At 37.8% G+C, this 26,134-nt stretch overlaps 2 protein-coding genes across 2 annotated transcripts; both read left to right on the top strand.

Moving 5' to 3' along the window:
- Positions 1-829: 829 nt before the first annotated feature.
- On the top strand, positions 830-25,532 carry LOC126237336 (ribonuclease P protein subunit p14). The gene is made up of 3 exons (XM_049947339.1): positions 830-982; positions 1,182-1,269; positions 25,169-25,532. The coding sequence occupies exons 1-3, from the start codon at positions 951-953 to the stop codon at positions 25,379-25,381; spliced, it is 333 nt and encodes a 110-aa protein (XP_049803296.1). The 5' UTR covers positions 830-950; the 3' UTR covers positions 25,382-25,532.
- On the top strand, positions 25,451-25,867 carry LOC126212685 (mitochondrial intermembrane space import and assembly protein 40-B). The gene has a single exon (XM_049940135.1). The coding sequence runs from the start codon at positions 25,451-25,453 to the stop codon at positions 25,865-25,867; it is 417 nt and encodes a 138-aa protein (XP_049796092.1).
- The last annotated feature ends 267 nt before the right edge of the window (positions 25,868-26,134 follow it).

The following is a 26,134-nucleotide window of genomic DNA, read 5'->3' as shown; positions in this document are numbered from 1 at the left end:
CTATTTGGATATCGGTTTACAGATTGAAATCCCTCATGTAAATTCAATTCGCGTTGATATTGCATATGGATTACATATTACTAATTTTGCAAAGAAAGAAAACAAAATATTAAATAGCAACCCACACTAAAACTAAAGTTAGCAGTGTTGCAAACAAAGAGGAAAACGTCATTCAACTCCAAACAAATGTGCGATGATGGCGGTACCGGTACCGTATATGACTTTCGTAAGCATTGACACAGTTCTTATGGTGCCTCTATTGTCACTTGTTGCTAATATTGAAGGTTAATTTTGAAGGTTATACAAATTAAATGCTAGAGACCATGAAAATCCATAATCAGATTTTGAAAATCTTGGTCACTGGCTGTGACTGATTGGTACGTAAAATTGTTCGTAAAAACTGTACCTGCTATATGACTGATTACAAACGGCATATTTTACTGCATTACATCTCTGAATTAAAACAGCAGAGAGGACCTCAGTTAAATCTAATAAAATGGCATGTAAATCCCGCATTAATTATATGAATTAGGAGTTACTTAAACTGGCCACAGAATCGATTTCTTAGTTTGCTGGGTATGAAGCAACTTCATCAAATAATTGTCGATGAATAAGAGACGGCCATGGCTGCAAATACTTTCAACTGTGTGTACCATTAATGCACTAGCGTTAACTGATTCTGGCCGCAGAAGCTTACGCACTTAACAATTTTTTATTTCATGAGCTTTTAAACATGGCGGTTTTTATTTCATCGGTCATCAATTTAAACAATCGATGAGTGAGAGTATATCGATAGTGTCTTAATTTCACCCTCTGCCCGAAGATCACCACGCTTCCCGCAGTTGGTTAGGAGGAGCGTGAGGTCGGTGAGGGTGGGTGTCAGTTTATAGTTCGTTTCTTTTTTGTTCTGCAATGAAGGAGCGTAGCACCTTTAAAGTAATCTGTTTATAATGAGCGATTATTACTATCTGGATGTTTCATTGTTAGTAAAGCTTCTGTTTTTAGCGTTTGTATGATTCAGAGTTTGGTTACGTTTTGTTAAACCGGCGATGCTCACCGAGCGCGCTTAGAAATTGTTTATACTCTTCTTTTTGTGTATTAATTTTACAATATTCATAAATCTGAAGTTAACAACTGTTGCTATAAATAAAAAAAGTTTTTAAACGTCGTTTCTTGCACAGGGAAGTGATACCGGCAGAGAAGGAGAAGGTGTCAGCTGTATATTTTAAAAACCATGTTATGCAGTCCATGAAAATTTTATTTGGAGAGGTACGTATGTGTAACTTGTTTTACTATTTAATGACAGCTATCAGACTTTCAAGAAGTGCTTCGCCCAAAGCTAGAGTGGTGGTTAATTTATTATTTGTTGATAAAATCAAACAGAAAGAAATAACTGGCTTCGTTTTTGTCGACTCATTATGAGGATAACGTTATGCTTTTTAGATGATGCAATCGTGTGCGTAACTTAAGACATAGTTCGGAGAGGTACACAGCGTCCTGCTTTTATAGAAATGACTCGTAACCGGACTTAAAATTTTGCAGTGCATAGAAAAAAACTTTAATGAAAGCGGTGTTCTTGTTTTTCTAAACATTTACACGTGGGAAACCTATCTGTAATTCAGAGATGTAGTAACAGATCAGCCTACCTGAGCAGTATTTGTTTTCCTTTTCTTTTCTGTATTTTTAGCGGCCGCATACAGGCCAAGAATCATTGAACTGTGCGTTCATTGAAACACCTAGTGAAGTCGTTTATATCTAAGATAGGAAACCAGTCACTTGATTACATTGCCTGCAAAAACAATTTTTATCTTCTTTCGTCTTTGGAGGACCAGAAAATGATCCGCATTGCCTCTTATGCCTTACCGCAGAAATTAATTTTTTGTTAAAATAATGTGTTACGAAAACTGTTTTCATTAAATATTGCACGAAACCATTCCCTAAACGTTTGCTACGAAAACACTGCTAGTATGTTTATAAACAAGCTGAGTTGTAGAGATAATTTCCTCTGAGGGAAGGGGTGGAGAGACAGCCAAGTACCAAGTTTTTTCATGTTCAGTGTTAACTATGCGAAAGTGTTGTACACTCTTCAGTCAGAAAGCTTGTAGCAAAGAAGGGCTACTCAAGTGTTAAGACATATGTGGAATGATATGACGTGAGAAGTTGCAGGCATCAGAAAATATTTTAAAAGGAAATAGAAATGTTGAGGCTTTGTTTGTTCACTTGATTTTAAATTATTGTGCTCGAACTTGTGTAATTAACTATAATCTTCTTCGTTTTCAAATCATTATTTTTGTAACAGAGATACTAGTTTTATACACGGTTAATTCTTTCTCCACCCACTTTCGGTGTTGGCTATCCCATGCCCACCAGCCAGCTTCCACCCAAGTGAATGGTCACATCAAACTGTGGTCAAGAGCTTTCTAATGAAGAGCACTGATGAGAATTGTCTGTGCAACACAGCCTTCATTCCTGTAATCGTTCTGACATCACTGTCTGCTAGCTCACTGTTCTACCTCCACCCTGCATCAGCAGTTTGACTTCACTCGTCCAGCACTCGTTACCCTCTTCTCTCTATTCTTCCCATTCTCTGGTCTATCAAAAGTATTGATCTGAAAGCTATCAAAATTTTCAGTTTTGTTTATTTGCCTGTTTGGCGAGTTATTACATTTATTCCTAAATATTTGCATTCTACCAAAACTTTCCACCACCTTTAATCAGTTGTCATGGCTGATTCTATTATTTCAGTCCACGGTGAGAGTGGCTCATAGTTTGGAATATTTGTGCATTACCTGTCTATAATAGGGACACAACTCATGTGTGCCTTCTACACCTAAAGAAAATTTTGTTAGATCTTCTCTGTGATCCTTGAAAAAGATAGTCATTAACAAAATTTGTTAGTTCTTGTTCCTTTGCTGTTATTTTTGTGTTGTTGTAATTGTCTGCCTTTTTGGTTTCTTGTTTTGTGACGTTCCATGCTGCTTTACTTTTATTTATTGCATTATGTATCATTTTTTATCCATAGACAGTACCCCTGTAAGCTTTATGTAAGTGTGACGATAATTTGGAAACTTAAGATCAGTACAGTGCTTTTCTTAAGAATGGAGACACAATATTAGTGTCCATGGGCTATCTAATACCTGCAATTAGTGATTTACTTTCTTTAGTCGCTGCTGCTGCAGAAGTTGTCTCCTCAACACATAGTTTGAACATTGTGCAGAATTTAGAAAAATATGTATTTTAGGCTTGCAGAAGATTCCTTTGAGTTCCCAGTATTATCAAATTTTCTTAGCCTACCTTTAGACTTAGTATGTTATCTTAATGATTTGAGAAGCCAAGGTCTTTTATATGGGCCGTGATTCACTAAAGACTTAATGCCTCTTTTAATTTGTGAAAAAAGTGTTTTTTTCCAAGCAAATGATAGCATCATAAGGGGCACATACTTTTGTCATAGTATGGAGTCAACTCTGGTATCGGTAGAGATATTGAAGCAAGTATGGTTTTTTTAAATAGAATGGTGTTTCTTGTATGCATTCCAAAAGCACTTGAAAAGACTAGTACAGTGATATAATGCTTATTAATTTTGAGGTTGAAACTCTTTGCAAAAGCACCAGAAATATCCTAAAATTAAAAGGCAGGGTGGTTGTTGTTATAAACTCATTCATGCTAGGCTGCTTCATTGTATCAAGCCTTTACACTATTTTCTTGCCTGCACTGCAAAATTAGCAGGAAGTGTGGCTTATACGAGGGCCGTTCAGAAAGTAACCTCCGGTTGATTTAAAAAAATACACCAAGTTAAATAAAAATATTTTAATATATACATCTTACAACTACATATTTGCACTATTTTTCTACATAGTCTCCATAGCGATTGAGGCACTTATCATATCTCTTCACAAGCTTTGAAATTCCTTCTGCATAAAAATCACCCGCTTGTACCAGGAGCCAGCCTGTGACCGCATCTTTGAGCTCTTCGTCGTCATCAAACCGCTGTGACCCGAGCCATTTCTTCAAATGCATGAAGAGGTGATAATCACTTGGCGCCAGGTCTGGGCTGTAAGGTGGATGGTTGATAACGTTCCACTTGAAGGACTCAAGAAGGGCCGTTGTTCTGCGAGCAGAGTGAGGACGGGTGTTATCGTGCAAAAAAACGATACCGGAAGTCAGCATACCACGGCGTTTGTTCTGTATAGCCCGTCGTAACTTTTTTATTGTTTCACAGTACACGTCTTGATTAATGGTCGTACCACGTTCCATGAATTCAACCAACAACACCCCTTTGGCATCCCAAAACACCGTTGCCATCAGTTTTCTGGCAGAAAAATCTTGCGAGGCTTTTCTTGGTTTGGTAGGCGAATTTGAATGTGCCCACATCTTTGATTGTTCTTTTGTCTCAGGGTTCACGTACTTAATCCAGGTTTCGTCACCGGTCACGATTCTGTTTAACAATGGTTCTCCTTCGTCCTCATAACGTGAAAGAAAGTCTAATGCAGAGGCCATTCTTTGAGTTTTGTGGTGGTCGGTAAGAATTTTGGGCACCCATCGTGCACAGAACTTACGGTAACCCAATCTTGCTGTCACTATCTCGTACAAGAGAGTCTTAGAAATCTGTGGAAAACCAGTAGACAACTCCGACATTGAGAAACGTCGATTTTCACGAACTTTTGCATCAACTGTCTGAACGAGTTCGTCAGTCACCAATGATGGTCTACCACTCCTCTCTTCATCATGAACGTTTTCTCGTCCACTTTTAAATAAACGTACCCATTCACGGACAACTCCTTCACTCATAACTCTTGGTCCGTACACGGCACAAAGCTCACGATGAATAGCTGCTGCAGAATATCCTTTGGCTGTAAAAAACCTTATGACAGCACGCACTTCACATTTGGCGGGGTTTTCTATTGCAGCACACATTTCAAACTGCCACAAAAACTAAACTAGCGCAGGTACGACGTTCACTCGACCACGGCTTGATGCCGACTGACCTGTTGAGTGCGTGAACGCACAGATGGCGTCGCTACTCCCCCCACAACCCGCACTGTGACCAATCGGAGGTTACTTTCTGAACCACCCTCGTATTAGCAGGTCATTTCTGCTTCAACATTCCTTGCATGCTGGATTTTTACAGCAAATGTCAAAACAATCCAGTCGAAATGGTATAATAGGGTAATGGAATCTCTATTCTGATCATTGCAGTCCATTGGACCAGGCATTGCACAACTTATTAGGTCACTAATATGAGCAAGCAGCTTCAACATCAGAGGATGAATACTGCAACTGACAGTGCAAATGAAGAAGCTGCTCTGGCTATGACATTCATCAGTCTTCATAGAAACACAAGGCATATTGCCAAGGAATGTGGGATCAGACAGACAAGTGTTATTCACATCTTGCATTGACATAAATTTCATCCTTATCTGTCACTACATTAGGCACATGGAGGATTGATTTGAAATAACAAATGGAATTTCGTTGATTTCCTCTGGGGTGCCTGGGAGCTGACACTACATTTTTCCAGTGTGTGGTTTTTACTGACAAAGAAGTGTTTATGCACCATGGTAATGGAAATGTACGTAAAATGCACTACAAGGCAGCTGAAAACCCGTGGCTCCATCAGGCTCAGCACCAACTACTAAAGAACGGAAATATATGGTGTGGCATCATAAAAAAATCAGCATTACAGAAGTGTCCGATTCCACTTGTCTGCTTTGACCCATGACATCACCAATATGGTGGAAACAACCATTCTCAACATCTCCAATATGGCACCTATGACGTCATTACATAAACACGACATCAAACACGAAAATACATATAAAACCAACAAACACATCTCCCTCCAAAAATATAATCAAACTAACGGGACCAGCGCGGGAAATTGGGGGTTTTCCGGTGGAGACAAACTAAATATGAGAACACACACACACACCACGACCCCAAACCGCACAAAATGACAACATAAAACCACCACAAAATTCCCAAAATCCACTACATTTACAATATCGACAGGAATCGGTCAGTACCCTTCACCTACATAGCTCAACAGCAGTTGTCGATACCGCAAAATGAAAACCAACTATTCCAAAAATTATATTCACATCGCAACTTTTGATACCATAAAACCAACATCTAAAACAACAAAAATTGGAATCGGGTACTTGCCTTGGCCTATATAGGTCAGCAGCAGCTCACGATACCGAAACACATAACTATGACGGCTCATTGGAATCGGACACTTCCCTTGACCTATATAGGTCAACAGCAGCTAATGATAGCAAAACACACACTGCTACAATGACACATTGGAATCGAACTCTTCCCTTGACCTATAATGGTCAACAACAGCTCACGATACCAAAACACACACAGCTACGACGACACATTGGGATCGGTCACTTCCAATGACCTATATAGCTCTAATACAATTGACGATACAAAAAAAAAAATTGAAATCGAGTACTTCCCCTAAGATGCACAAATCAACCACCAACATGTGCAGTAAATAACACTGACCCAACAACACACAAAAACCCTGCGAACAATAGACCCAAGAAAAGACTACTTACCCCAAAAAAGTTCCTGTACCACACACGCAAACAAATAAAAACCCCAACTCGCATATTCTGCTTGCATATGCTGCATTTTACTATCTCCGCGACAAGCCCAAGAAGTTGTAGAAACTTAATGACGGACAATGTGTCGCCCCCGTTTCAGCCCGCAGTTGCGCACTATTAAACTTAGAAGTCGTATCCATACCTAACAAAAGAAGCCACAAATTGAATTAAATGACTTAAAGTGCAACAAACAGCAAACCAATAACATCAAATAACACCGCAATAACATAAACACAATGGAAACTTAATTTTTAACTCACTGAAACTAATTTCCGTTCTTCTATAACAGTCACAACCAATAAATGCACACTTCAAGCACCGACACCCAAATGAACCCACACACTACATAGCATGCGGACCATACACACACCACCAGAGAACGCCACAAATCGCAGCAAGATGAAATCTACAAACACAACACACTCGTAAACTAAACTCTGTGCCGTCATGACCACCACACCCTTATGTCACGGGTCAATACCGACGGGTGGGATTGGACGACTCCGTTGACCCAAAAATTCTACTGAGATATCTTGGAAATATGTATGCAAGCTTTCTTATGAATGTTGTACCTGTTCTTCTTGAAGAGCTGGATAAATGACACTGTATGTCTTTCCAAGACGGTTGCCCAGTGCACTCTTCTACATTCTTCTCATGCTGCAAGACAAATACTGAATGAAAAGTTTCCTGACCGTTGGATAGGACTGTAATTCTCTTTGAAAGAGCTATTGAATGCAGTTATGAAGTATGCAGGTCTATTACAAAAACTGTACTTCTTTCTGTGTCTCAGTTGAAACCAGATTTCAGAGCATTATCCACACAAAAGCTGGTATGTCTCTCGGGATACTAGCAGTTGCGGAAAACCTCTTTTGATATCTGGAACCTTTCAGGGAATAGAAAGGGTGTTATGTGAGCCACTGTGTATATAGGCCTATATCGCAATTTTTGCTGCTGCTATCTGTAAGTGCATGGTCTAAGACTGACACTACCTTTTTACAACTTCTGTGACAGTGTTTAACACTTGTGTTTTTACAGGTATTTACATACCCACATATAATTATGTAAGTTTTGTGAGATAAGACTCTGTCGAGTTAATTTGTTAAAAATCTTGTCCACAAATGTCTCTTGCCTGCTATAAATGCATCATCCATCCCTTCCTCCCTCTCCTCTTCGGTAATTCTGCAATAACAGCTTGCCATTCTGTAAGATGTGAGCACCGCATGCTGTATTTCAGCATCTCTACATCAGTGCTCAGCCACACAAACAACATATTGTTCAGAAGCTTTAGATCCATTACAAGTTATTGTACATCATTTTTAATAGACTGTACACTTAGATGAAATATGGACAAGTCTGTGTACATTTTTGGGATGTTTATCCTTAAGATTTCTTTTTCTTTGCTGTTACCTGTGGTCATACGCCCAGTGTGGTACATTTTATCTAAAGTGTACCTGTTGCAGAAATCTCTAAATCAGTTAAAACACATGGTTGTCACGAAAACTTGTTGCCAAGGTGAATCCTAAAAGGACCTGGTTCTTCTACCCATTCAAGGCCCCATCCCAACCCTCTACACTCAATTAACCCCACTAACCTCACTTTCCCAACACTATTCAGCCATACCTAGCTCCCAGTGGTCTTAAGAATCACCAGTGCAATGTGTGTCAAATCAGCAGTCATCCGTATCATTTCCAGCTTCCCTTGAACTCCCTCTACAGCACTGTCGATGTGTGTGCAATCATGGTACTGGAATAGCTCAACCAGGCACACATTTGTGCCTCCTGTTAAGGGGCTTTAGTGTTCAGGTCACCACCTATGTCGTATATCCTGTCACTTTAAGAAACTGTTCCCTGCTCCACTTACTATTACCATCTGATCATCTTTATTTAAATATTTACATGAAGTCCCTAAACCCTCTATCATCTGATTGGGCCTAGGATTTAGCTCAAAAAAGCTAGTGTGCAGATACTGATTCCAATTTCTCCTGTAACTGAGGACCTATATCTGTGGCATGACTACTACCTAGCAGTCACATTTTCATTTCCCTCTAATGAGCATTGTTCCTATTTTTTCTGGTCTTGGACAAAGTCTTCGGCAAATATCCTACTTTGTTGCTGCCTGAGGCTCCTCTAGGCTTCCCTCCGGCAGCTGGAATCTTCCGCATTTCCTGCTTACGTTGTCATTAGCTACTTCCTTGCTTCTTGCAATTGTGCCTAAAGGGCACAGATTTTTCTTTCATGCTTCTATATTAAACTATTCTTACTTCACATCTAGCAGCTCCAAGATGGGACATCTGCGACATCCCCAGTGTTCTCCCCACTACACTTATCACACTGAAACCAGTTACTGTAACCTTCACAATGAATCCCAGTACTCACTTCCCTATGACATCTCCCACTGTTCTCACTCATGGTCAATAACAAAAAACTAAAGTCTAACTCCTAGCTAATAATGTTTTGTAGTAAAAAAAAACAGGCTGCTTAATCCGTCAGATCTAATTTTTTGAAGGTAGTGTTCAATGCAGGCAGCATGCTAGTTCTACCACTATTTGAGAAAAAATTAATTTATTTTTGAAGTAACTGGAGTAAATTGTTTGTTTTAGATTTGATTTGATAGCCAGCTATGGAACAAAACGTAGTTTTTGAATGGTTTATTGTGAAGCAGTAACCTGTCCACTTCTATCATCATTACTAATAGCTATTTTGATTTATAAGGACACATACTATTAGTTGTACAAAGGAAAGTACCCACCTCAACCAGCTGTTTCTGAATAAAAAAATTTAAAATACAGAGAGGTTTATGTTCTACAACCTGTCCAAGTGATTTATCTGTAAAACTGCATTTGTGTAAAGTTGACATTTGAAAATCAGTGAACCAAAGGCTTCAGAAGCTAAAGTTGTTAAAGAGAAATAAATACTGTGTAATAGGTAATTATGATCAGCAGATTCACAAGAGTTACAAATGAGATATTATTTAATGAGAATCCTGAACATCATTCATAGAAAGAACATAATGTTACCTTGCACAGTACAGAAGACAGTACAGCCTAGACATTATTGGGAGAAGAAGACATGGGGAGGAGGGAAGGAAGTGTGTTATGCACATGTTTTAAATTCCAGAACAGGTCAGCTGGTCATCCCATTCCATAGTTGCCAGAAGGTGCATTTTGTGTGAAGGCAATGTAAGACTCTTGGTAAAAGCTTGGATTGTAAGCAAATTACTTCGTGTTCCTGAGTTGCAATATTATACATGTAACTGGTCTGCGTGTAGCAGTTGTTTTACTGATAATCTAAAGCTCATTTGTCTCAGGTTTGCTATCAACCACTGTTTTGACTTTGAATAAAATCATCAGCTATGGCAGACACAAAACTTAAAAGTGTAAAGGGACAACCTTATTCTGCCAATGACTGTGTCAAAAAAGTACAGAGGTATAGATAATGTCCAGGGCACGCTGTTGTCATTTTGATGGGAAGCTGATAATCACAGCCAAATAGAATGTTGGTCTGGAGTGCATCATTGTATAGAGGCAATTTCAGACTGAGAGAAAATTGTAAAAGAAGATAATTGAAGTGGTTGAAATGTAATATCGGGTGAGGCATAAAGGACGGATGTTAAAAAAATCGTTACTTGTGTTTCAAAAAAAAAAAAAAAAAAAAAAAAAGTATTTACAGAATAATAATCAAATTACACTGCCATTTTATACAGTTAATGCTTGAAATCATCATCTCCCAGGTGACGGCCATTTTCAGCGATGCACTTCTCAGGCTGCTCTCCCTCCAACATTGCTCCGTCAATTTGAACAACTTCCTCACAAATTGCTTCCTTCAGTTCTTAAAGTGTATGTAGTTTACACCCATTACTTGTGTCTTGAGGTAACCGCATAAAAAAATAGTCGCACATGGACAGGTCTGGGGAATGAGACGGCCAACTAATGTTACCAAACAGTGAAATGATGGGAATACAAAAAAGTCTGAATAGCTTCCATTGACTTTCTTGCTGTGAGAGTTGTGAGCCCGTCCTGCTGAAACCAAACACACTGGCTAAAAATAAGTTTTCTTCTAGTTCAGGTAGGAAGAATTCAGTGATCATCTGTCTATAACGTTCTCCGGTTACAGTTACAGTGCTCCCGTTATCCTCTTAGGAAAAAAGTATGGACCAGTAACATTTGTACCTGTTACAGCACACCAAACATGTGGCAGCTACAGCACCCTAGTCAGCTTGGTACTATGTAATGGTCTCTCGTGCATTATTTTCGGGTTTTCACTGGCCCATTAATGACTGTTCTGCTGATTTACCATGCTGCTTAAATGAAAATGAGCTTCATCACTCATAAACAAACTAATGTCATTTTGCTGAACTATGACCATTTCCTGAGCAAAATTTAGTTGCTGTACATAACCTCTAGGGCTCAGTTGTTGCACCATGGCCATTTTGTAGGTATGAAATCCTAAATCAATGTGCAAAATACACCTTACTGTATGATTACTTAGGTGCAGTTCAGCAGAATGTTTCCTAGCAGATCAACCAGGACTATGAAGTACGGCTTGCCAAGCTCTTTCAACATTTTCTGTGGTGCATACTGAGCAAGGAGCCTCTAGTAGTTTTCTGTTCATCACTGTTCCTCTTAAACGAAATGATTCAACCCAACATAAAATTATTTTGAAAGTGGGAACACTATCATGTCTCGTGAGATTGAAATGGTGATGAAACTCTCACTGAACTGCAATGATAGACTTATTATTATACACAGAACTATCATAAGCAAACACACAATGGTGCACAGTCCATGGCTCCATGACCTCGGTGAAACAAAATGGCAGGAGCTACCAAACACACAACCACATCAGTCCAAACAATCCTACTACCTGTGTCTGAATACTATCTGTTCTAAAAATGTCCATCCTTTCTCTCACGCCCTGTATTACAGAAAGCTGCTGAAAAAGATTTTTGTTATTTATTTATTTATTCAAATCAGAAACAAATCTAATACATTGTAATCACCAGTAAAAGCAAATTGAAGAAAGAATTATCAACTTCAGTTGCACTTGAGGTCACAGGCAGATTATCTTCTCTGTAAGATGCAGGTCATAGTAGGCAATTCAGTACAAGTTTTGTTGTCTGTGCTTCTCTGCTGTCACAGGTGGTGATATCTGCAGAGGAGTGCCATTACTGGAGATCACTCCTGGTTCTATGCAAAAATTGACCCATGCCTTTGGAGAACATATCCACAATCATAGGTTTTCAAACAGATTCAAACCCACCCAGCTATCAGCAAATTTACATGATGTCTCATATAATAAAATAGTGGTTTGGCCGAATCCATCCATATTATGAATATAACATGTAAGACTACTGCCAACAGATGGTGTCTGCTAAATTTGTACATTTGACTAAAACATATCCACCCACACTGAATAGTTAATTGTAAATTTTTTGTTAGATTACAGTTCTTGAAGATACTTACTTAAAATATGTTGTTTGGCAAGTTTAGAAGACATCGTGAAAACATCATAAAATGTTTGTAATTTAAAAGACAGAAGCTCCAATATCCACAGCGTTGCTGTAGACCTGTTGTCCTTGATGCTTGCTTCCTTCCTCATGGGATCGCTGTTTTGGTGTTGTGCTGCGAGCCGACCAGTCATCTCCTAACTGTCGCCATAGGAAGAGGACCAGTCATCTTGAACAGCCATACATGACAAATCACCTCTGTAGTAAATAGTTATAAGTGTTGAAATGGGCATTATGATTGATTTTGCTCTACTCATTTAGGATTAGAATCAGATCTTGCTTTTTGTGCCCCCGAGTCTACTTTCAAAGTTCCTCCCCTTCCATCCTATCTAATGTTGACTGTAGTCATTGCATTTAATACTGCATACAAACCCGTATCATGAAACTGATTCCTGCTATTACAGATTTTATGACTAGGCTTGAATTTTAACAAGTTATTTGTACAAAAACCAATTTTAATATTTGCTTTATGAAAACATCCCATAATTTTCCATGTAAGTTAAAACTACATACCTTTTGTCATTATTATATTCTTAGCTGTGACTTTCACTGCTTTTTTAGTTGCTTTTTCATTATCTCATCATAAATTTGCACCGCATCCTTGCTCCTGTATGAATTCACCATAGCCAACTGCTTTAAAAATGCTGTTCCTTTTGTCCTTCCTGCTGGCTTAGTGGCGATCTTAACACGCTATGAACCAGTGCTGTAAAATATTCGCACTTGTATTGTGGATGGTGGCCTGAGCATTCATTATTATCTGTACATTAATGTTTTCTGAATATCTAAATTCATATTTTCTATCATTCTTTACTAATATTAAATGTAATGTAGTTCATGTAGTTGCTCTCCTCAAAGTCCACACCAATTAGTGTTGTACAATGATGTCAGTGATGCATCCTCAGGTATTATTATTATTATTATTATATATTTAATTTCCGCAGCAAATTCATAACTGTTCTTCACATTGAAAGCTTGACGATTTATGTATGCTGCCTTCAATCTATTACTTAATTATTTATTTATCTTATAATGTGGACAAGTGCTGTGAACAATAAAACATGTAGGTGTTTTCTGTATATGTAGTTTCATTAGTGAGCATACTTCGGGGATTTGTGTGTTCATTATTGAACATTTGAACTTTTCATCCTCCTTAAAGTAAAACATACTTTTATTTATATTCTGCTGTATAACCAGGAAATTTCAAATTGATGTACACAGAAAAAATATATAACAGCATCTTTTCCTTATGGAGGAGGAAAAGTTTAAATGTAAAATAATGTATCCACAGATCCCCGAAATACGCTCACAAATAAATCTACATGAATATGAAAAAGTCTGTACTCTCTATTGTGCATAACATCTGTTGCCCACATTATAAAATAAATAAATAATGGATTGAAGGTATCATATAAATATCAGCAATCTTTCAATATGAAGAACAGTTACAAATTTGCTGAGAAAATTAAAGATACAGTAATATCCGATGGTGCGTCACTGCCACTGTTGGACATCACTAATTTGTATACAAATTTCTGTGAAAGAAACAATAGAAATCCCCCCTACCACTGCATGGTGAGTAAATTTTTTTATCTATTCATTTACATTATGTTATTAGTACTTGATTATGTTCGTTGTGATATTATTATTCAGTTATTTCACATGCAGTAATGAAATTTATCTACAGAAAGATGAGTGAACAGTAACAGTTTAGCTGGAACCCTGCTGATATTTTTATAAATTACTTAGAAAGAAACTTCTTTGCTGAAAATGCCAAAATTACAGAGAAAGTCATACGTTACAGGAGATAGGAGTATATTATGCGAAGGAGAAAAAAAAATTTAAAACATAGCATATAAAATGAATTCTGGAAGACTACATTAAGTAAAGAATGATGAAAAACTTGTATTTAGCATGTGCCGAACACAAATAAAATAGTTTTGCACCATTCCATCATTGTTTTGCAATGGCAAGACCATATCTGTTCCTTTGTTATTGTTTCAGCCAACACAGTGATAAACTGTGTTGTCATACGTCCAAGTGAAGAACAGTAATATAAAATAAAAAGTGATCTAGGCCAGAAAAAAAAATTGCAATTCGTGCAAGAAAATTATCCGAATTACAATCTAGTGGCGCAATCCAACAATGAGGCATTTGCCTACAAGATAATGAGTAATCTAATAAGCGGTTGGCTACGATCTGATGCAACAGTGGTGTTTAATCAGAGTGGATCATTACTGTGGGTAGATACCTGTCCATGACAACAGATTAGTAAAGTGAAAATTTATTTCATTATTGTTTAATTAAACAGTGCTTCAGCACGTATTATGCAAGTTTATTTTATTGTTGCTTAGTTAAACTAAGATTCATCTTTGATTTAGCTCTGACTTGTTTCTCTTGGTAACACAAAGACAGCTGTTCTTTACATGTGTACAAAGTACTCTGCACTCCAGCTGGTGTTAACGAAGATCAGTGCAGCCACTTGGGGTTAAGATTGCCGCTAAGGCAGGGGGAAAAAAAATTAAAGCAAGTGGCTGTGGTGAAGGCATACAAAAGCAAATACATAGTGAAAATTTATGAGATTAAGAAAAAGAAACTGAAAGAAATAAGTAGAAGTCACATCATAGCCTGAAAGCACTCAATTGCGAACATTAAGCAAAATTTGGATAGCATACATAGGGCTCAAAAGGGACGACCCTCTAATGTCTTAGAGGAACTTCAAATCTATAATCACAAAAAGCAAGATTAAATTCTAATCCTGAATGGGCATAGTGAAATAAATCATAATGCCTATTTAATGGTATGATTACTTACTAAGATAATGACTGTTGCAAATGAATGTCCAAGGTGATGGGTGCGAGTGAGTGTGCAGCAGTGGGCAGCTGGAACATATATTTATTTCAAGTTTCTGCTACCAGTCACTTTTTATATAAAAAGTGACTGGTAGCAGAAACTTTAAATAAATAATTATCCCACACAGTCACGGTGCACAAACATAGCCATTATGCCTGAAAATAATTATGGAACATATATTCTGTGCCTGACATTGGTGAAGGAGCCCTCCTGTCCAGCCCTCTACTCATGGCAGCAGTCAGCCCATCACTGGTCAGCTTATGGTACAACACCAAAATAGTGATTACGTGATGAAGCAAGACACAATGAAGACATACTTATAGGAATGTCATGGATATAAACATCGTCCGTCTTTCAAATTACAAATATTTTAGGTTGTTTTTCATAATGTCTTTAACTGCGACAAACCACATATTTTAATTGAGTACCTCCAAGAATAGCATTCTCACCAAAAAACAAAAATTGTTATTAAGTCAGTGTTGTTGTATACATTTTATACAAATGTGAGAAATGCACCAGATGGCACCTGTCAATTGTAGCTGTAAGGACTATATTAGTAATGTGGATTAAACCAAACCACTTCTTCTTTTCATTAGGGCCTACTTAGGACCACGACTCATTTCGACACTTAGTCTTTTTTTTCTTAGCCCCAAAAGCTTTAATTTTCTGGCTGTGAGCAAGCTTTCTCTCCTCTGTCACTTCAGTGTACTGATTCCTGTGCTCTTTTTGCTGTTGTGGGACATGAGGGAATATCCCTTGGAGAGTGATCTTCCAGAATTTGGACTGATATTGTGTGGTTTCCAGTACAATTTAAAATTGTTGCAGGTCTTATTTCACTGTGGTGAAACATTTGTTCTTGGAGACTTTCCTTCTGTCTGTCATGGTGAAGATCCTGTTCCTGAGTGGATGGCTTCTTGTGTGTCAAATGTCCATAGAAGGCCAGTAACCTTGTCCTTATAGTTGTGACTTCTTGGGTGTGGTCACTGTTGTCTGATCCTGTAGGTGGCGTCATCTTCTCTAATTGGCTCTAGTATTCTCCTTAGTATTTTCTGTTCCTTGACCTCTAGTTTGAACCCTTCCTGTTTATGAAGAGGCATTCAGAGGCATATAATATGGAGGGCTTTACTGCTGAGTTTGTAATGTTTAATATTCTTGGAAATGTAAATATTCTTGCAGGAGTGGCACATCTGGTATCTGTTGACAAGTTCTCACTCCCATTTACTGAAATCCACCCTCCCAAATGCTTGACTGCCGGAACTTTACGAGTAGTGGTGCCTTTTAGTGGAATTGCAGATGGGGCTTCCCTTATGTTATTAATAAAAATTTATCTATGCTGACCGTCAGTCGTGTCTAGCTCCAATGCTTTAGAGGCTCTGTAGTTGTTGAGTAGCCTCCTCTGTATTGTTGGCTGCAAAGGCTAGGCAGGGTATGTTGAGGTTATCTTTATGTACCCAACCTTCACTTCAGTTTCTGATGGTATTGTGAGTCCATTCACTTATAGATTTTCCAGTACACAGTTGAATCGATACACAAGAGGCCATCACCTTGCCAAATTCCCTTTCAGTAATGAAACTTTCAGAGAGCTCACATTTAAATTTGGCTTTGGAGGTTCTGTTCCTATTATTATTATTTCTTTCTTGTCTCAGACGTTATGTCTGGTTAAAAATGGAAGGTGACGCGGACCTTGATCAAGCATGACTTCCTTTTAACTGTACGGTATATGTTAAATTGCATTTAGGAACTTTCGGGTAATTGAACAAGTGTCAATAATTACAGATTTCTGTAGTTGTATATATAAGTTTGGATGTAGCTGTATTGCATTGATGTACTGGTGGATATTGTGTGGTATGACTCCTGTAGTTGATAGTATAATTGGTATAATGTCAACTTTATCCTGATGCCACATGTCCTTGACTTCCTCAGCCAGTTGGATGTATTTTTCAATTTTTTCTCCAGTTTTCTTTTGTATATTTGTTGTATTGGGTATGGATATTTCGATTAGTTGTGTTAATTTCTTCTTTTTATTGGTGAGTATGATGTCAGGTTTGTTATGTGGTGTTGTTTTATCTGTTATAATGGTTCTGTTCCAGTATAATTTGTATTCATCGTTCTCCAGTACATTTTGTGGTGCATACTTGTATGTGGGAACCTGTTGTTTTATAAGTTTATGTTGTAAGGCAAGCTGTTGATGTATTATTTTTGCTACATTGTCATGTCTTCTGGGGTATTCTGTATTTGCTAGTATTGTACATCCACTTGTGATGTGATCTACTGTTTCTATTTGTTGTTTGCAAAGTCTGCATTTATCTGTTGTGGTATTGGGATCTTTAATAATATGCTTGCTGTAATATCTGGTGTTTGTTTGATCCTGTATTGCAATCATGAATCCTTCCCTCTCACTGTATATATTTCCTTTTCTTAGCCATGTGTTGGATGCGTCTTGATCGATGTGTGGCTGTGTTAGATGATACGGGTGCTTGCCATGTAGTGTTTCCTTTTTCCAATTTACTTTCTTCGTATCTGTTGATGTTATGTGATCTAAAGGGTTGTAGAAGTGGTTATGAAATTGCAGTGCTGTAGCCGATGTATTTATATGAGTGATTGCTTTGTGTGTTTTGCTAGTTTCTGTTCGTTCTATAAAGAATTTTCTTAAATTGTCTACCTGTCCATAATGTAGGTTTTTTATGTCGATAAATGCCCTTCCTCCTTCCTTTCTGCTTAATGTGAATCTTTCAGTTGCTGAATGTATGTGATGTATTCTATATTTGTGGCATTGTGATCGTGTAAGTGTATTGAGTGCTTCTAGGTCTGTGTTACTCCATTTCACTACTCCAAATGAGTAGGTCAATATTGGTATAGCATAAGTATTTATAGCTTTTGTCTTGTTTCTTGCTGTCAATTCTGTTTTCAGTATTTTTGTTAGTCTTTGTCTATATTTTTCTTTTAGTTCTTCTTTAATATTTGTATTATCTATTCCTATTTTTTGTCTGTATCCTAGATATTTATAGGCATCTGTTTTTTCCATCACTTCTATGCAGTCGCTGTGGTTATCCAATATGTAATCTTCTTGTTTAGTGTGTTTTCCCTTGACTATGCTATTTTTCTTACATTTGTCTGTTCCAAAAGCCATATTTATATCATTGCTGAATACTTCTGTTATCTTTAGTAATTGGTTGAGTTGTTGATTTGTTGCTGCCAGTAGTTTTAGATCATCCATGTATAGCAGATGTGTGATTTTGTGTGGGTATGTTCCAGTAATATTGTATCCATAATTTGTATTATTTAGCATGTTGGATAGTGGGTTCAGAGCAAGGCAGAACCAGAAAAGACTTAATGAGTCTCCTTGGTATATACCACGCTTAATCTGTATTGGCTTTGATGTGATATTATTTGCACTTGTTTGGATATTGAGAGTGGTTTTCCAATTTTTCATTACTATGTTTAGGAACTGTATCAATTTAGGATCTACTTTGTATATTTCCAATATTTGTAGTAACCATGAGTGGGGTACACTATCAAAAGCTTTTTGCTCATCAATGTATGTGTAGTGTAGCGACCTTTGTTTAGTTTTAGCTTGATATGTCACCTCTGCATCTATTATCAGTTGCTCTTTACATCCTCGTGCTCCTTTGCAACAGCCTTTTTGTTCTTCATTTATAATTTTGTTCTGTGTCGTATGTGTCATTAATTTCTGTTTAATGACTGAAGGTAATATTTTGTATATTGTTGGTAGGCATGTTATGGGGCGATATTTAGCTGGGTTTGCTGTGTCTGCTTGATCTTTAGGTTTCAGATAAGTTATTCCATGTGTAAGTGTATCAGGGAATGTGTATGGGTCTGCAATGTAACTGTTAAATAATTTAGTTAGATGTGAATGTGTTGAGGTGAATTTCTTTAGCCAGAAATTTGCTATTTTATCATTTCCAGGGGCTTGCCAATTGTGAGTAGAATGAATTGCTTGGGTGACTTCATGTTGCAAAATTATCACTTCAGGCATTTGTGGTATCATCTTGTACGTATCTGTTTCTGCTTGTATCCACCGTGCATGCCTGTTATGTTGTACCGGGTTTGACCATATGTTGCTCCAGAAGTGTTCCATGTCTGTTACGTTTGGTGGATTGTCTATTTTAATGTGTGTGTTATCTGTTGTCTGGTAAAATTTCTTTTGGTTTGTGTTGAATGTTTGGTTTTGTTTCCTTCTATTTTCACTTTTTTTGTATCTTCTAAGTCGTTTGGCCAATGCTTGTAATTTCTGCTTCTTTTCATATAATTGCTCTATCACTTCTTGTTGTGAGATTTTACCTAACCTTTTTCGTTTTTTTTCTGACATTTCATTTCCTATAAATTGTGTTAGCTGTCCGATGTCTTTTCTCAGTTTTTCTATTCTGATCTGTAGCCTGTGTTGCCATGCTGGTTTTGTGGGTTTCTTCTGTGTGTTGGTTGGTTCTGATCTCTGCCGAGTGTGTATTTTTAGTGTAGTGAGTGCTCCTATATAAACCAGTAGTTGTAACTCTTCCATAGTTGTGTTTTCATTTATTTTGTTGTGTATGATTGTGTCGATAGTTTTTATTGTTGATTCAACTTGTGGGTTATTTGGCGGTCTATGCAAGAATGGTCTAATGTCTGTATTTGTGTCTTTGTGTTCTATATATGTCAGCTGAAATTTTTCTTCTATATCTAACATGTGTGTCACTTCGTGTTCTATTTGTGCTTGTTCTGGTGGCTGTCTTAAGATTTCGTTTTCCTCTGACTGTTTAATTGATGTGTGTTGTTCTTTGTTTGTTTGCTCTGGGATGTTTGAGTCCATTACTGTATTTTCTTCTTCTTCTGATTGCACATTATTTTCTTCCAGTATTTGTTGAACTTGTTGTTTGATGTTTTCTAATTCTGACTGGGGTATCCTGTTATTTTTGATTATTACATGGATCTGATCAGCTAGTCGTTGTTCTGTTAAAAAATTTAATTCTGGGTATCTGGTGATAAATGTTGTGTATACTTGTGATCTGTATCCAGTTGTGTTGGTTTCCTAGATTTGTTGCTTGGTAATAACAGACCATGAGGTGTCGATTAACTTCATCTGACCATCTCATCCTCTGTCTTTGTTTTCCTTCTAGGGTGGTTGCAGGAAGCATATCCTGCAAAACACCTCTATTTGGATTTGAATCATTTTCCAGTTGGCTAGCAGTGTCGTTACCATTGTGGGCGGGCATAGGGTTCAAGCGTCGTCCCCGACCATGACGGCGCTTGTCCGAGGCTTCTTTAGTTCTGTCCTGAACCAACTAATCACACTAAAAGGGGGGTTAGCCCTATTAGTGGCCGGCCGAAGTGGCCGTGCGGTTAAAGGCGCTGCAGTCTGGAACCGCAAGACCGCTACGGTCGCAGGTTCGAATCCTGCCTCGGGCATGGATATTTGTGATGTCCTTAGGTTAGTTAGGTTTAACTAGTTCTAAGTTCTAGGGGACTAATGACCTCAGCAGTTGAGTCCCATAGTGCTCAGAGCCATTTGAACCAACCCTATTAGTGGTTTGTTCTTTTCGTCGCCTTTTACGACTGGCAGAACATACCGGAGGCCTATTCTTTTCCTGGGCCTCCACGGGATTTATTATTATTATTATTATTTCTTTCTTTTCTCAGACGTTATGTCTGGTCAAAAATGGAAAGTGACGCGGACCTTGATCAAGCGTGACTTCCTTTTCACTGTACGGTATATGTTATATTGCATTTAGGAACTTTCGGGTAATAACATGTATCAATAATTATGGATTTCTGTAGTTGTATATATAAGTTTGGATGTAGCTGTATTGCATTGATGTACTGGTGGATATTGTGTGGTATGACTCCTGTAGTTGATAGTATAATTGGTATAATGTCAACTTTATCCTGATGCCACATGTCCTTGACTTCCTCAGCCAGTTGGATGTATTTTTCAATTTTTTCTCCAGTTTTCTTTTGTATATTTGTTGTATTGGGTATGGATATTTCGATTAGTTGTGTTAATTTCTTCTTTTTATTGGTGAGTATGATGTCAGGTTTGTTATGTGGTGTTGTTTTATCTGTTATAATGGTTCTGTTCCAGTATAATTTGTATTCATCGTTCTCCAGTACATTTTGTGGTGCATACTTATGTGGGAACATGTTGTTTTACAAGTTTATGTTGTAAGGCAAGCTGTTGATGTATTATTTTTGCTACATTGTCATGTCTTCTGGGGTATTCTGTATTTGCTAGTATTGTACATCCGCTTGTGATGTGATGTACTGTTCCTGTATTATTATTATTATTATTATTATTATATCAGTGTGTCTGTATAAATTTTATTCAAATGTGACAGTTGTACTAGACACCATATATCACCAGTATCTTAAAGGCTATTCATAATGTTGATGTGGTGCAGCACATAAATTTGCAGATAAGTGAGCAGGTTAATCCTGGAACCAATACATTGAGGCACATTCTGGTACATGGCGTGGTGTGGTAACATTTTTTGTTTTCTACAGTATTTGCGGATTAGGTACTTTACTATTTTCTACAGGTCAGTGGATGGTTCATGGTGAATGGAAATGGGTCATTTAAAAATGCAAACAGACTGATAATAATGCGGTTTAATACCTTCATTCTGGAGTTGGAAGATTAACTCCAAAATTAAGACTGTTGAGTGCCCTCCACACAAACCAATTCTGTTCGCCCAGGTGGGAGGCTTTACAAAGGGAGGGGCTAGTTAGAGAGATTCTCAAGTTGAGAAGTCCATAATTTTCTGCCTTGCTATAGCTGCTACCATGTGCATGGCCAAAGTGATCTTCAGGAAACATCTCCTGGAGATAACTGTGGGGCTGCTACATGTCCTCACATAATGGGTGGTTTTCTTGATGAGCCTGATTTGTTCTCTCCGCATTGGTAGCTACTTTACAGTGAATATATGGTGGTGCTCTACTTGGGAGCTGATACAGTTTTACAAGTAGCATACATTTCAAATGACATGCGATAAGCCTACACACATTTCATGTTGGTCCTTGTCAACTATAATTACATGGATAGATTTGCACCAGACTGAGCACACTTGTTCTGCAGCCCTGTGACATGTTTCTCGTTTTGTTGTTGTCATGGTGTGTGATCAAGAGCCCCAAATACTATAGATGACCTTTTGAAGGATAATATTTCTGGCTTCCTCCTTCATTCTTGCATTTTCGCAACACTGCTTGTACTTCAGATTATGATCCAAAGTGGCTCCCAGATATTTTGGATGGTGCAGATTTAATAATTATATCACTTGCCAAGTAATGTTAACTTTGCTACATGCTTGATTTGCTTAAGATAAAACACACACAGTTTGGTTTTAGTTGGGTTTGGACGAAGTTGATTTTTATATTAATAGACACTAAACTCTTTGTGCTCTGTTCTAAATAGATTTGTCTTGACTCACTCGTGCCAGATCACTGCTGTAAAGGAAACTCCTTATTTTCAGCAGAAGTATTTGTTCATTGGTATAGATGATAAATAACATAGGTGAAAGAACACTTCCTTGTGCTAAGCCGTTCTTTGATATCTCCATCAGTTATGTTGACCCTGGAGGTCCACATAAAATCTCCTGGTTTGGAGTGAACTTTGAATAAGTTTGGTTAAATCATAATCTGTCATTATTCCCTAGCTTTTCTGTGACAGTGCATTGGTGATTGGTAGTGTCATAAGCAACAGACACATCAATAAAAGCTACTCCTGTAGTTCTCCAGGTTCCGGAGTCACCCTCAGTGAGTTGCTTGAGATTGAAGACTTGAGACAGATTCTTCGTGTCCTGAAACCTGCATGTTCTTTTATTAGAATGTGCTGTGCAACAAGAATCAAATGGTTCAGCTACATTCACATGAAAATTTTGAGCAGATGGCACAACAAAGATATTGAACTGTAGTTTTCTGGCTTACCTGATGATTTTCCAGATAGGAATTGCATTTAGTTTCCTCTAGGTTTCAGTGAAATCATAGGCTTTTACACAGTTTTGAAAAGCGACAAAATCCCGTCTCTTGCTTAATCGCTAAAGTGTTTGACCTGCTCCATTCTGATGTCTTCTACCCCTCCTGCCTTGGTGGCTGTGGTTAATGGCTGCATTCAGTTCTTTCATATGAAAAGGCTGTAAAATTTCACTACTCTCCAGTACCCTTGCCCATGCAATTTTGTAATCGGACTTACATATAGGATGATCGGTTTGCCGTTACTTGCAAGTTGGCAACTAGTCCTTTTCTAGTTGTTGGGTAGCAACTAGGATACTTGAGAAACCTCCAGGGTTTGTGGCTACTCTTGCACATATGACTCGTACATCAGTTGACACCAAGCATCATCCTTGTTCTTGGATACTGCTGTTAACAGATCTTCTCCAACCTGCAGGACCTTTTCACTAAAAGGATCAATATCAAATAAAATAGTTTCCCAAGTATTCCTAAGTTTCTGAAGTCAGACCTTTAATGTATTGTGGCGTCCAACCACATAGGATTCAAATACTGCAGCAGTGCTTCATGACATTCACAAAGTAATCATCTGATTCTGGAATGAATTGAATCATACGTATGCTCTTGTCCCGTGCAAAGGTGGCATTGTTAAAATTATACCTTCTCCAAAAGTAAATATCTGTGGTTGGATTGCAAAATATATCCAGCATATAACAGAATGGTGTTGCATGCGAGGATTGCCTGTTCCACTGATTTCATTGGTAAGTGAAATGTTTGTTCACAATGATGAGATCTAGATAACTTACAGATGTTGAATGATGCTAGAAGTTACTATGTAGTAGGCTGAGGGTACCCATTCTGCCATAATTCCTCCACTTCTGCCAGTATTTGAGTAGCCCATCATAGTGTTATGGTTAGTGAAGTGGCCAAGCCCAAACATGATGCACTAATACTGGAAGTTACTGGATTCCACAAATCTAAATCCAGTGCTCAGGGGCTTATAAAGAGATGTTATGGAACAATTACTCATTTGCTCTGTGAGCATTTTTATATTGTCTTCCACTTATACTCCCATGGAGATAATCTGAATATTAGGCTTGATAAAGTGGCCTTGCTATATTGTCAGTGAGGATATTCAGTTGCTAGACTTACTCCTCTGTTTTTGGAGTGACAAAAGTTCAAGTCCCTGAGTATCCTGAATTGATATTAAGCACAATTCTGGTATCTAGCTTAGTAGTTCTTCCTTTTTAGATTTAAGACCTTGCATATTGACAGAAGCAGTCACTTTTGGCTTTGGAAAGGACCGGGTTTTTATTAACAACATTTTCATTAAATTGCTTCTACATTCCCAGTATTCAGTTCATTACCTGACTTCCTAACCCAGTTACCTATGTGGGTGCACCACTTGCAGGAATCAACTCCACCCTCAACCTTACAAATTTTTTTGAGTTAGTGGCCTGACAAGAAATGAGGTGCACTGCAGAATTGTGGGGGGACAGGAATATATGGGACATACTTATCTACAAGAAGGGACAGGATGATAGAACATGATAAAACATCAAGGAATAACTTTTATGGTGTTAGACGAAACTTTGCAGGGGAAGAATTGTACAGGAATATAGAATTAGAATGTATCTACAAAGAATTGAAGTTGGTTGTAGGTGCTACTCTGAAATGAAGAGTTTGGTTGGCTTCGGAGAGAGAATGTGGTGGACCACATCAGGCCAATCAGAAAACTGATGAACCAATTAAAGAAAAAGGAGAGAGCATACGGGTGGTATAGGAACTATCAATAGCAGCTGCTGAATTGCCTTAATCAGTGAAGTATTCATTTGTTTTTCAAGACTTCACTTCTTTCAGAACTGCGGAGTAGTGCTTTTGCTGAAAGAAATGCAAAATAAGAAAAAGATAAATTCAAAGGTACTGATACAGGTTAATAGATTATATTTTAGGTGAGTTTTGTTGATTTCGGGAAAGGGTCAGTGATCACAATTTTTAGAAAACAAAGTGCAAAGGGGTGTTAGTTACCATGCTTTAACGATGCTTCTTAACATTGTAAACTTGTATTCCTCCCTTCCTGTAACCATGTAAGAAAATAATTATTCTGTGACATTAGGACTGAACACTTAATCTGTTGTATTTTTCTAGGTCTCAACTTTTTCAGAAGATTGATTACACAAATTAAGTAGCTGGTAATGGTCACTTTTTTTTAATATGTAAATTTGATTTTAACAGTTACCTGCTTACAGATAAATTTGTTACAGGTTGGTGCAAGCATTCCTGTTGATGTACTGAAGTACGATATTGAAAAACAGCGTGCTGTTCTTCGCTGCCCGGCAGAGTCCTATGTGAAATTGCATAGTTCTCTAACTTTACGTGGTGATTACGGTGGCAGTTCGTGTGTTTATAAAGTGCATCAGACCAGTCCATTTCTTCTCTCTCTCCTTTCAAACAGTAGGACATACAGTCATGTGTAAGCCTTTGTTTTAAAAAAGCCTAGCTAAGACTTTGTATAGTTACTTAACTGTGATCCTTGGTTGTGAAAAATGTCTTACTGTCGTGAAGAAGGCAAAGACAGAATAATATTTGCTACAAAAGAAGATCATAAAGTTCCAAGCAAGGTCCAACTCCCAGCACCTGATCCACAGCCTGGACTAATTCTTCCAGATGGCAGTATCAACTGGAACTGTCCTTGCTTGGGAGGTATGGCAACAGGACCCTGTGGTGTACAGTTCAGAGAAGCTTTTTCCTGCTTTCACTACAGCACTGCTGAACCAAAAGGAAGTGATTGTTATGATGCTTTCAAAGAAATGCAGTCTTGTATGTCAAAGTATCCAGCCCTATATAACCGTGATGATGACAAAAATGATGATTTAGACCTTGAATCTTTATCGGAGGCCTCCCAGGCAGATGCAAGTGACAAACACCCACAGCAAGAAAAAACAAGTGACAAAAGGGCGTAGCCATTGCGTTTTGTAGCAGTTTTTGGTAGCATTGAATAATATATGTTGTAAATAATGTGAAGGCAATTGTGTTGGTTTCTCATATGCAGTGAGATAAGAAATTGACTTGCTTGAAATGTTTACTTTTTGACACAATGAGGCTGACACCAAATTTGCAGCAGTTTTCAAATATTCATTATACTCATAATGAGTTTTTTCATGATGTGTTGTACTTAATGCAACATCTGTATTTGTCGGGTCAGTAGAGCATGTGCAAGTATGCTGACT

Source organism: Schistocerca nitens, chromosome 1 (genome assembly GCF_023898315.1).
Source record: "Schistocerca nitens isolate TAMUIC-IGC-003100 chromosome 1, iqSchNite1.1, whole genome shotgun sequence".
Taxonomy (NCBI): Eukaryota; Metazoa; Arthropoda; class Insecta; order Orthoptera; family Acrididae; genus Schistocerca; species Schistocerca nitens.
Note: the sequence above shows the minus strand (reverse complement) of the source record. Positions and strands in the feature narration are given on the sequence as shown.

Coding starts and splice junctions, on each gene's coding strand:
- LOC126237336 (XM_049947339.1), top strand. CDS start 951: ATGAGCGATTATTACTATCTGGATGTTTCATT. Junction 983..1,181: donor TACTATCTGGATGTTTCATT/GTTAGTAAAGCT, acceptor TTTCTTGCACAG/GGAAGTGATACCGGCAGAGA. Junction 1,270..25,168: donor TGAAAATTTTATTTGGAGAG/GTACGTATGTGT, acceptor AATTTGTTACAG/GTTGGTGCAAGCATTCCTGT.
- LOC126212685 (XM_049940135.1), top strand. CDS start 25,451: ATGTCTTACTGTCGTGAAGAAGGCAAAGACAGAATAATATTTGCTACA.